Source organism: Leopardus geoffroyi, chromosome C2 (genome assembly GCF_018350155.1).
Source record: "Leopardus geoffroyi isolate Oge1 chromosome C2, O.geoffroyi_Oge1_pat1.0, whole genome shotgun sequence".
Taxonomy (NCBI): domain Eukaryota; kingdom Metazoa; phylum Chordata; class Mammalia; order Carnivora; family Felidae; genus Leopardus; species Leopardus geoffroyi.
The window spans coordinates 11,252,336-11,264,328 of record NC_059333.1 but is presented as its reverse complement, the minus strand read 5'-3'; the positions used below and the strand labels follow the sequence as shown (position 1 = coordinate 11,264,328).

General features: G+C 40.2%; 2 protein-coding genes across 4 annotated transcripts in view; both read left to right on the top strand.

Annotated features, from left to right (window-relative positions):
• SLC5A3 (solute carrier family 5 member 3) overlaps positions 1–1,546 on the top strand; it is a 37,354-nt gene extending 35,808 nt beyond the window's left edge. The window contains exon 3 of the mRNA XM_045501461.1: positions 1,299–1,546. Coding sequence (XP_045357417.1) covers positions 1,299–1,439 — 141 coding nt within the window. The 3' untranslated portion in view covers positions 1,440–1,546. The remainder of the gene's footprint in view (positions 1–1,298) is intronic.
• MRPS6 (mitochondrial ribosomal protein S6) overlaps positions 1–11,993 on the top strand; it is a 66,881-nt gene that overhangs the window by 35,800 nt on the left and 19,088 nt on the right. The gene's annotated exons all lie outside the window — the stretch shown is intronic.

The window sequence follows — 11,993 nt, the reverse complement described above, 5'->3', positions numbered from 1 at the left end:
TGAAGAGCTTCCTCCTCTTCCCATTTATTTGTATGAACTCATTTAGTGGGTTATACTCCATTACTGTCATCATTTTGCTCAAATGTTTCCAGATTTAGCCATTGATACTCTCTTCAGACTAGTTTCTGTGTCCTTGATGCCCATTTGTATCATTTTTTCAGTGCTTCCTGATTTCCCAACACAGCAAGGGGTTGCAGGCTTATCTTGTACTTTCCTTTCCCCATTGGGACCAGGCATTTAGTTAGGGAATGGAATTTAGAAATCAAGGTCTGGGTGTGCCCATTCTTTACAGGGGTGAACATGGCCCTTCTTCTGGGCCCTTTTCAGTATACAGAAGTAGGGTATTCATATACATCTGATGCCTCCTAATTCTACACCAGCGCTAGAAGGTTCTTTTAGCTTTCCCCATTACTCCCTTTTCCAGCTGCAAGAAATCAGATAATATTGACACAGTAACTCATTTTTCAATCTTACAACTCTTTAGAATTAAAGTTTTTGCAGGTGTATAGATGTTTTTAAGAGTTTTACTGAATATGGAATTGTAGATTGGAAAGTATTTTTCTTCAGTTTTTGTAAGCATAAGACTTTTTTTTTTTTCCCTAGCTTCTAGTCTCAGTGTTCTGAAATTTCATTATTACATGCCTTGAAAGTTTTTCTTCCATTGTGCTGGCCCTCGGTGGGCTCTTTTCAGTTTGGCAACCGAGTGTCTTTTATTTCTAGGATGATTACTCTCTGTTTTCTCCTTTTTGGAAAAAAGGAGTTTTTTCAACTTTGAATTTTGTTCAACTCTTTGGATCATGTGGACTGGTCCAGTTTCATACAGTCTCTTGTTTTTTAATTTTCTTAATTGTCTTTGTCTTTTTGCTCTTTCTAAGGGTGTTTCTAACTTTATCTTCCAACCCTTCTGTTGAAAAAATTTCTCAGATATTTACTTTATCAGTGCTGCTTTGTTCCCCGAATCTTCCTTTTTTCTAGTCTCTTGTTTCATGGTTGCTGTATCTTTTCATCTCTGAAGATAGTGTTTTCTCTTCCTGCAGTGTTTGTTTACTTCAGTTTTTTCTGTGTTGAGCTCTCATGTTAAAGGCTTTTCTCAAATGTATGCGGTCTTTGGTTTAACAGAATGGACTACTGAATGCGTGGGTGGAGCTTGTCTGCTTCATTGTCTGGCCTTCATGGCCTGGCTGTTTGTTGCATGACTCCTGTGGTATCTTTTGAACAGGTCAGATTGCCCAAAGAATAGTCTTAAGAGTTTTTGACTGAAGGATGAAAGGCCTTGGGCCATTATTCTGGGAGCTAAGTGGGGAAAGAGCCCAGGGGTCTCATCATTCAGTATGCATTTTTTTCCTCAGTCTCTTTTTGGTGTGGTGCCCCCACTTAGAGCTGTGTGTGTGTCTCCTAGTCCAGAGGTTTCTCTCTGTTTTGTCCACTCCAGAGAATAAACGTCCAGACACGCATCTAAGGATCCAGTTTCTCCTTACGCTTTTGACAGACTTTATTTTAGCCTCTTACTTCACCCCCACTTTCACAGGCATACCCCGTGTTGCCAATTCTTGGATCTTTGGAGGAATTCTCCATTGTTAAGTACGGTTGATTCTTGGTTTTCCCCATTGCTGCTTTCTCTCATATATTTTCTTTCTTCTCCAGATTGAATTGCTGTGTTCCCGTCTTGTCTTCCTCATTCTTTCAGAGTTGTACCTTAAAAAAAAAAAAAAAACAAAACACACACAATAAAAAGCTCTTTACTGTAGTTCTAGTAGGTTTTTCAGAAGGAGCATAATTAGATGCTTGTGTTGCAACTTCCAACTTACTGGGAAGTTTTGGTATCTGCTCTTTGCTTAGTATTTGAAAGTTGACATTTCTGAGTCTATAGCCCATTTCAGTCCTTCCCAAAAAGAACATGTTGACGACCAGAAGCACAGTTGGAGTTTTAAAATTCTGTTGGTCTCTGAAAGCGCGGAGCTAATGATGGTTCACATTTCAAAAGGGGCCTCAGGAATTGTGTGTTTGATTCTTCTGTACGATGCACGAAGCCCACCTACGAAAACATTTTTTGTGTGTGGAGTTTAACATACATACTCCGTCCCATGAAAATGAACTGGTATACAGCACAGTAAGTATGGTTGCTACTTGTTATTTGTGGCAGTTACTTTCTGTAAAGTGGCCTCTAACGCTGAATTCGTGAATACAAGTCATTGCCCCTTGAGGAGATGCAGGGTTGGGTTCCTGTGAGCCTCTGGCTGGTCACATTTTAATTAACTGACTGATACATAACCTCATTTTATGTGTGTTTCTGATAAAGACATTATATTTAATATATTTGATTCATAATCATTGAGCTCAAAGCCAACAACATCCTAACCCATGCCACGAATGAAGCTTTACCTAATGCAATTTTCCTGTAAGGCACATCACATCCTTCTTACACCGAGGAACATTTAGGACAGCATGTCACTACACTCAGGGGACCATTTTAAGCAGCATTGACAAAAAGCACCAGAATGCAGGAAAACATGGCACTATGTGGACCGCAGAAAAGACACCTGCTTATTACCATGGGAGACCTGAAACAAGAAGGCAGAGCCTCGGTTGTTGGGCCTCAGCCGGGAATGTGCATGTCGGGTGGCACATTTTCCACCAGTGTCCACATGCGTGTGTCTGCAGATGACTGCAGAAGTTGGTGAGAGTGTCCACCTGGGCGGCACAAATAAGTTTTCACTAGTAGACGAATTGGCACGTATGGATTCCGCACGTAATGAGGATCCACTGTACCTGCGAAGCAAACACCCGTGTAACCACCACCCGCAAGAACTAGAACTTTGTCAGCGGCTCTCCCAGAAGGTGCACTTCAATTACGGGAAGTTCTGATTTTTTTTTTTTTTTTTTTTAAATTTTTTTTTTTTTCAACGTTTATTTATTTTTGGGACAGAGAGAGACAGAGCATGAACGGGGGAGGGGCAGAGAGAGAGGGAGACACAGAATCGGAAACAGGCTCCAGGCTCTGAGCCATCAGGCCAGAGCCCGACGCGGGGCTCGAACTCACGGACCGTGAGATCGTGACCTGGCTGAAGTCGGACGCTCAACCGACTGCGCCACCCAGGCGCCCCCGGGAAGTTCTGATTTTAAAGGGGTTTCTTACCTCCAGTCTGCCTCTTTAATTTGATAGCTCAAGTTCTGCCTCTGAAGTGTTACCTTTTTTCCCTTTGAGTATTTGAAGACAAATATTCAAGATAAAGGTACTCTTAAGTCTCAAAATCCAGCTTTATCTTTTTCATTCTCTTGGGTGTGCAAGAGAGCCTTTACCTGTCTTTTTTTTTTTTTTTCCAGACAACTTTGAGGCACTTTGACGTCCCTTTTTATATGTTTAAATCAGCAAATACAGTCTCCAGGGTACACACTACTGACGTTAGACTGTAGGGGTGGGAAGTAAACACAACAGTGAAGACTACCATTCCCTTGGTTTCACTGTCCTTCCGGTTGTAATAGGAAATTTCATTGTCACACCCTCTGGAAGACAATGTACAATGCTGTTGTCTCTACTTGGTATGTAGAGACAGCACGACCTGCTGACTCGGTTTCCAGAAGTTGTCCTAGCTTTTCAGAGTCCTGAAGTTGGATGCGTAACATTTCCTGTACACTCTAGGAGTAGAATGTCCATGATTCTTGATTATGTCCCAAGAATCCTTAGAAGTCTGGAAGCACCTTTATGAGTCTGGCTGTGTCTTTGTTTTCTATCAGTCTTTTACCTGTTTATTCCTTCTTCCTTGACTGTGCATCTGTTTTTGACTAACAGGATGTGCTTTAGCTTTATTATGCATATCTGTCTTTTGAAAACAAATGGTGCTGTTTTCCTCTTTGCAGTTGAATATCTTATTTCTCCTTGAATTTTCTGACTTGGCTTAGCATTTTCTTTCTCTTCAGTGAATTAAAGTGCAGTTAGCAACTTCCATCCCTTCATTTTTCCATTTATTCTTTGACTTATGCATTCATCAAATACTTAGCAAACACATTCTGTGTGCCAGTTGCGTTGCATCTCCAGCATGTAGTAAAGATGAATAGATGCAACCTTGAAGAAGCTTAGTTAAGGAAGGGGATGGTACTCGACGTAGTTGTACTTGCAAGATGTGTGTGGAATGGGAGCGGTCCGTGTAGGATCGCAGAGGAGAAGCACACTTCTAGGAAGTAACTGAATCTGGAAGGATGTTTTTATTCCTTTAATTCCACTATGCCTTTATACCCTGCTCCTCCTGCTCTTCAGAGTAGTGCAATCCCTCAAATGCCTTCCTCTCACCTCCTAAGTTAAGCACCCCTGCAGTGACCTGGTTGGTGGACACAGTTGGTCTGTAGGGTAATGCAGATCTGGCTCTTGCCAAGGCCCAAGTTTCTCCATCAGTGCATATTTAAAAAAAATACTTCTCTTAACCCAGTCGACGAACACATTTTTTGCTAAACTCGTACACTGATGTTTAGAAGATTCACAGGATATAAAATAGGATTCTTTCTTTAATAACCCTATTGTCTCTAGTCACTAAATCTTTTGCGGGTTCTTACCTCCCTTGGTCTCCCTGTCATTCCAGTGCTGCCCTCCTACTCCCTGCAGAGGCCGAACTGTAAGATGAAGGCAGGGAACTGAATTGTGCGTGAGGGAGAGCAGTCCACAAGACAGGTAGCTCAGTGATGTATACCTGATTCCTGCTCTCACTATCCGTTTCATGAGCTTTGGCATTTCATTTACTTGCTGCCATAGTAACCAGGATTCCTGCCAGTCTTCCTCTTTCCCATCTTTTATTCATCTGTACAGGCATCTGGAGTGGGGATGGGGAAGATAGAAGTGGAAATCTCCCAGTAAAAGGGTGTGGATTTCAGAATGTCCTCAGAATAGCAAAGATGGACATCTTAATTTTGGCATTGTTTCCAGCTGTTGAAGTACTATTAACCACAAGTAGTCACCTATTGGGGTTGTTATTTCTCTATTTCATGTCAGGGAGAGCTCTGTTATTGTGAAAAAAGAAGTGGAGCTTTTATGTTTATTAAATTAGAGTTGTAGGAGATCATTGCTGAAAATACTTGATAAACTACAGTTCGGCCAGAACCACTCATTTTTTGGCTGATGAGAAGCCAGCCAACTTCATACTAGAATGTGGTTCTCAGCTTTGTCTGTACCTGGAGAGTTTCAAAAATGCTAGTGCCCAGGATTCTTAAATTCCTAGGCCAATTGAATCAAAATATCTGAGGTGAGACATAAGCATCTCATTTTTTAAAGTTCCTAGGTTAGGGGTGCCTGGATGGCTCAGTTGATTGAGCATCTGACTCTTAATTTTGGCTCAGGTCGTGATCCCAGGGTCATGGGATTGAGCCCCGCATCGGGCTCCGTGCTGGGTGTGGAGCCTGCTTGAGATAATTCTCTTCCTCTGCCCCTCTCCATCTGTCGCTCGTTCTCTCTCTCACAAAAAAAAAAAAAAAAAAAAAAAAGTTCCTCAGATGATTCCACTGTGCTCTAGAGGATGCCTTGGTGATTCTGCCCTTTTCTTTTGATGTACCCAAATCATGAAAGGAACTGTTGGTTGTATGCAATTGAACCTCCAAATTTGGCCTGAAATGGCATCTATCTGATTGATATTCTTTGACTTGAGACCTGGGAAACAAGTGGATTAATTAAGGAACAAAACTGCATTATAGTCGAACTACACAGATTTACTGTTAACCTGGGCCCGTAAGTAACTGACAAGTCATAAATTCATACAGAGTTGGATCTCATGTAATCATGACTTTCTTCTTGTTCTGTGGGGTCTTGAAATTCATTCATTTATAATCTTTTGACACCAAAGCTGGTATTGGTGACTCACTGTGGGCTAGCTGCAGGGTCCCTTAATAAGTCCAGTTTATGATTTAGAGGCAGTCTTGCCAACCTTGCAGCTGAAGTTACTGATCATGCTACTAACTACCTTTACATTTGCAAACTCAGCCATGCTATGAAGTGTGACTGCTTTATTATTTTCAGTTTCTTATTGGCACACATTAATCTGTGCTGGACTCAGCAGTTATTGGACTCTTGCTCCTCTGATTTTTTTTTCTTCCATTCTTCCCTGGGTTCTTTTTATTTTTATCACATGCCCCAAAGAATAAATTTTTATGTTTGATTTCCCAGGTCTCAAGAATCTCAGTCCTGGTGCATGACCATAGAATATGGTCAAGTTCCTCTTTTCTCATCACCTTGATTTCTTCTTCTTCTTCTTCTTTTTTTTAATGTTTATTTTGAGAGAGAGCGAGAGCATGTATGCACATGGTGGGAAGGACAGAGAGAGAGAGAGAGAGAGAGAGAGAGAGAATCCTAAGTAGGCTCCACACTGTTAGTGCAGAGCCTTACTTGGGTCTTAATCCCATGAACCATGAGGTCATGACATGAGTCGAAACTAAGAGTAGGATGCTTAACCCACCACTCATTACCTTGATATCATTGACCACTGTGTTCTCAGGGTCAGACTTGGTCTTGTCCTGTCACATGTCCTTAGTTGGCTCTGATTTTAGGACCAATGATCTCTAGGCTCCTGACTTCTAGATTTCTGGTTTTTCTCTGATTGTCAAGAATCCGAGCAGCCAATGTAAACATAGCTCATGATGTTAGAAGTACAGCTTGCAAGGCTCTCTCAGTAACCACGGAAAGCTTATCTATCAATACCTCTCTGATTAGTATTAAAAATGTATATGGATGTGGAGTCTGTGAATGAGTTCTAAATGTTTGAGGCTTAGGTTTAGGACTTCAGTACAAAATTTGCAAATTATGGCATCCATAGTAAGATAGCAAGCAAGTCTCTGGCATAGACTTAGGGGAAGAAATCCTCTTTAAATCAAAACAAAACTGAATTTTCCCCAAAAGCAGTTTGTTTCTAAAACAACTTTTTATTGCTCACTGTAAAAAGTCAAGTAATAAAGCAACATGAAAAGAAAACACAACAATATTCCTGTCATCTTACTACCTAGGGAAAAGTAGTAACATTTTGTTGTATATTCATCCAGACTTTTTTCCAATGTATGTGTACATAAGTACTTTTTTCTTTTAGAAAGAAATATGGATTGACCCTACCGGCTGATTTTTAGTTTTGTTAAAATATTTTTGTGTCTTACGTAAGGATCAGCGTCCTTTTTTTAAATGGCTGTGTTACTATTCAGTGAAAATAATTTATTGAACCAGTGGTCTGTGATGGACAACTACATTTCTATTTATGCACTATCCTAATAACTTTATGGTGAAGTTTTTCCGAGCTAAGTCCTTGTGCATGGGTATGGCAGTTTTCTCAGAGTAAATTCTTAGAAGTGGCTGTAGTATTGAAGGTATACACATTTGAGACTAATCTAGATTGCCATTTGCCCTCCAGAAAGTTTACATTTTTACCAGCAGTATAAGTGAGTGTTCGAAGAGAACTCTTAATGTGCTAAGCAAAAAAATTGCTTAGAATGGACAAAAGTGATGGCTTCTGCGTGTGCCAAACACAGTGCCCATGTTGATTCTATCCAAAAATAAATGCCATCTGACTCTTTCTGTCCTTCTTTCCTGCTGTTAGTCCAGACCTGCTCTGAGAGCACCCTAACGGACCCTCTCTCCACCTCTAGGAGAGGTGTTCAGCTGTCCTGGACCAGTTGCAGTCCACTGTCTCTAACCCAGCAGTCAGAAGTAGCAGCTCCTTTGGAGTTCCTGTCACATCGATGCTTTTTGATTCAGTCTTGTTTAGGTTTAACTTCTGTTTTAATTAGTTTACTTACATGTGTCTGTCTTCATGTCTGTATCACAAACTTTGAAAGGGCTGGGACTTCGTGTTTCACATCCTTGTGGCTACCCTTTTGGAGGTGGATTTCACAGTAAGCAACCTAGAAATACTTGGCTTGAAGAGGCCTTTGAGAGGAGTGTTTCCAGATTAATATTAGGTGGAGCCTTAAGAAATGGTCACTATCTGACTATACTTAATCTCCCCCAATGGCAATCTCAACCTGTATTTCTGAACTCACAGAATTTGGTATGCTTGTTCAGTTTTCTTTCCTTTTCCACATGTCAGGAATATGGTTCCTCTTTTATGACTGATTTGTGTCATTAAAATTATTTTAAAGTTGTTCCCCAATAAAGATTTCTAGATGGTCTCCTCTTACAACTGTTTCTCGTAAAGATGATCGTGTAAATTAAATCTCGTATTCATGGGTTCTTTTCACTTGTTATACATTTTAGCAGCTCTTAGGGCTCGTAACTTTGTTAAATGATCACTTGATATGTCTGAACTGTGAATGTACAGTTTTTAATCTAAAATTGTTTTTACTATTTGAGGTACTTTTCTTTTTGCAGAGCACATGATAGTTGCTTACAAAAAGGGTTTCACTGAATTCTAATTATTTGTTATTTTCCTAGTACACTTTATAGATGCTGGTTCTCTTACTGTCTCCTGTCCTCTCCCCCACTTTTGAAAGCCTGTTAAGTCTTTCTTCAGTAGCTCGTCTATATTTGTTACAAATGGTCTTTTAAATAAGATTCATAGGCAAAGTAGTAGAGCAGTGCAGTTCTACTTCTAGAAGCATTTTCTGTCTTTGACCTTTGAAAAGCCTTTGAAAGTTACTATGCTGGTCACTTACCCACAAGTTATACAGTGTACATATTATGTAATCACGTTTGGGCATGTATTTATGTAGTTTTATTTTTTTAGTTTTCTCTACTTCTCTTTACTGAATCTTAGGCTAATTTTTAAAATTGCTTCTGTGCTTAATAATTTTTAATCTTTAAAGACTGCAACCCTTGATTCAAATTGTGGGGCAACAGGGGTTCTCTGATCATAAAAATATTTTATGAAACAGTTCCCATGGAATCATTTTCAGAGTTGGGCTTTGTAGATGTTGTTAGGCAGTGCTGGCACTTTACACATTTTGTACTAGATGGTTGTCCGTTCTGTTCTTCTGAGGTCTGCTAGTGACAGAAACCTCCTTTAAATCCTGTTCTACCGTTGAAAGGTGCTCACAGATTTCCTTTTTTCAAATTGCTGTGAGAATCTCAATGCAGAATTTCCAGGGACATTCTCTCTGAAAATGCAGGTTTCAAGGGAATTTTTTTTAAGGACATAAATTCCAGAATTAAGATGTGGCAGAGAACGAGAAAGGCTTTCACTCTTACATTTTCACAGGTGTTGACAGTTTTCTGGCCTGGCTCCGCCTTCCTTAAATCCTACCTGCTCCTGAGAGTTGCACACCTCTTTGTTATGTGAGAAAGGTGAGGGGTACGTGGGTGCTGCATGCTGTTAGATGTTGTGTATTCTGTGTGATTTGTATTTCCTGGTGGACTGTGAGGCTGTTGTAGCAATAGCTGAGTGCATCTGAGGGCCACTGGCTTCAAAAACTTAATGGTTGGCAGAGAGTCTAATTGACAAGATAATTTTGTTCACAAGCTACTCTTACTAGGACGAACATATGTTAAATTAGATAAAATGTTGGTATTGACCAATGGTGGTGGTAGAGTACTCCCATGAATTCTTAGCTTAAGTCACCTTACTGAATGGAGATTTTATTTTGCGGGCAAGTAGAGATGTCCTTCCTTTTATTTTTCCCATTTGTTTGCTCTCATCTTTATTGTAGAAACTTCGACCATTAGGATCTCTAGAACTGGGGTTTTCAAAATGTAGCCTAAGGAGCCTGGGCTTCCTAGGGACCCTCTCAGGGAACCGTTACAAAAGCAGTAGAAGCAGTAGTGGGTAAAAGAGCTGTTGCCTTAATATAAATCCAGGCAACAGCACCACACCTGACTAGTAGTCATTGTATTCTTCACCACCATGCAGTTATAGTTTTTTTTAATGTTTCTTTATTTTTGAGAGAGACAGAGAGACAGAGCATGAGCAGGGGAGGGGCAAAGAGAGGGAGACACAGGATCTGAAGTAGGTTCCAGGCTCCAAGCTGTCAGCACAGAGCCTGATGCGGGGCTCAAACCCACGATCGGTGAGATCATGACCTGAGCCGAAGCTGGACACTTAACTGACTAAGCCACCCACTGGTGCCCCCCAGTTGTAGTTTTTTTAAAAACCCACTTTCACTTCACAGTGTCCTTCAGGATGATGAGTGGTGCCAGAATAGTATTGGAATTTAATCTTGGCTGGGGCTTTAGAAGTTAGCAAGACCAGCTTCCCACCTAATGCATAGATTGATTCAGTGGTCATCCTCTACCTGTGCACTTCTAGTGATGAGAGGGTCATGCCAGCCCATTTCACTTTCATACAGCTGTAATTTCAGAAATGTGTTGTTTACACATTGAGGCTCTCTTTCTCTAGAATTTTTACCCTCTGATTTCAGAGATTTTTATAGATTACCACAAGTGCTAAACCTCAGTGATCAAAATATGACATACCTATGTTTTTTCAGAGTAGCCCTACAAATATATGAAGTTCGCTGTTAGATTTTCCCTGAGTCGTCTTTTGTAGCCTGAATACCGGTAGTTTTAGTAATTAATAATAATGAGACCAAAATTGGTAATTTTGTCTACTGTGATTTTTTTTAATTTATTTTTTTTACTTTTTTTTAATGTTTGTTTATTTTTGAGAGAGAGACAGCGTGCGAGCAGGGGAGGGGCAGAGAGAGGGAGTCACAGAATCCGAAGCAGGCTCCAGGCTCCGAGCTGTCAGCACAGAGCCTGATGTGGGCCTCAAACTCATGAGCTGTGAGATCATGACCTGAGCTGAAGTCGGAAGCTTAACCAACTGAGCCACCAGGCGCCCCCACAGTGTGAATTTTTTAAAGCATTGTTTAGTGTAAATTTTTTTAGTACTTTATCTTTTCAGCAAATAATTAGAGCAATCCAAGTTTAATTTATATTTGTATATATATTTGAACTTGGTCTCTGAAATACATGACTATTTAGTTTCACTTCCATTAGATGAGTTCTGGATTCTTTAAGACTACAATATTAGTATTAACATTTTGGCATTACATGAAATAAATAGAAAAACACTATTGTCATTTTGCTTCAATATTGCAGTTACTAACTGATGGTGAGCTACGTTGAAAAGTGGCTTCAAATTGTAGTATAGATTGGAGGAAGCTTGGGGTTCCTCAAGAAAAAAAGGGAGAAAGCAAGTAAGGGAGGTAGAATTGATACATTAATTTACTTATTTAAGCACTATTTCTAGTGCCTGCTCCCTGATATGTGGACTGGTTTAGACTTTGGGAATACAGCTGAGTCCATGATGGACTACAGTCCTTGCTCTCTTGCAACTTACATTCTAGAGATGAAAGAATATTTACGGATTGCCACAAGTGCTGTATAGAGATAAACGGGAACGACTCAGAGTAAGGCAGGGGGCACTTTTGGATGATGAGGACATCAGGATGAGCACAGAAGAAAAGAGAGGGAGACTTTTTTTTGTATGCCCCTAGGATATTTTGAGAATTACAATATAAAAGTTGCTTGTGCAAAGGTTGTAGAGGCAGAAAATTTGTTGGGAACCATTGATTTTGCACAGGAGAAAACTGAGGCACAAGTTTAAAAATGGGCAGATTTTAACAATTCACCCAGGGTTGTAACTCCTTTGTGAATGAGCTGGGACCGGAATCCAGTTTTCCTAGTTCCCATTCACATTCATTCATTGTTTCTTTTCCATAGTTTTTTTCAACTGAATGTTTTTAGCCCCTCAGTCTGTGCCTTGCCAAAATTGTGTTTCATTGCCATATGGTGGATTGAAGGAGAGTTTTAAGGAGTTGCTTTCAGATGGGGTGGGAGAAGCCCATGAGAAGCACACACAACCTTTCTTAGAATAGTTGAAATTCAGTGGTTCAGAGACCTTGTGAATGAGAATTATGACACTAAGATCATTTACTTCCTGTAGACCATATGTTCTTACAGATTGAAAATTGTGCTGGATTGGATTAAGGAGAACTTTGGGTTTCTTTTGAAGCCTAAGAATTTTATTTTAATAGAGCTGTAGGTTTCACCAGATGAGGAAAGCTGCAGTTGTCACTCTGGGTTGATTAGGAAGTTA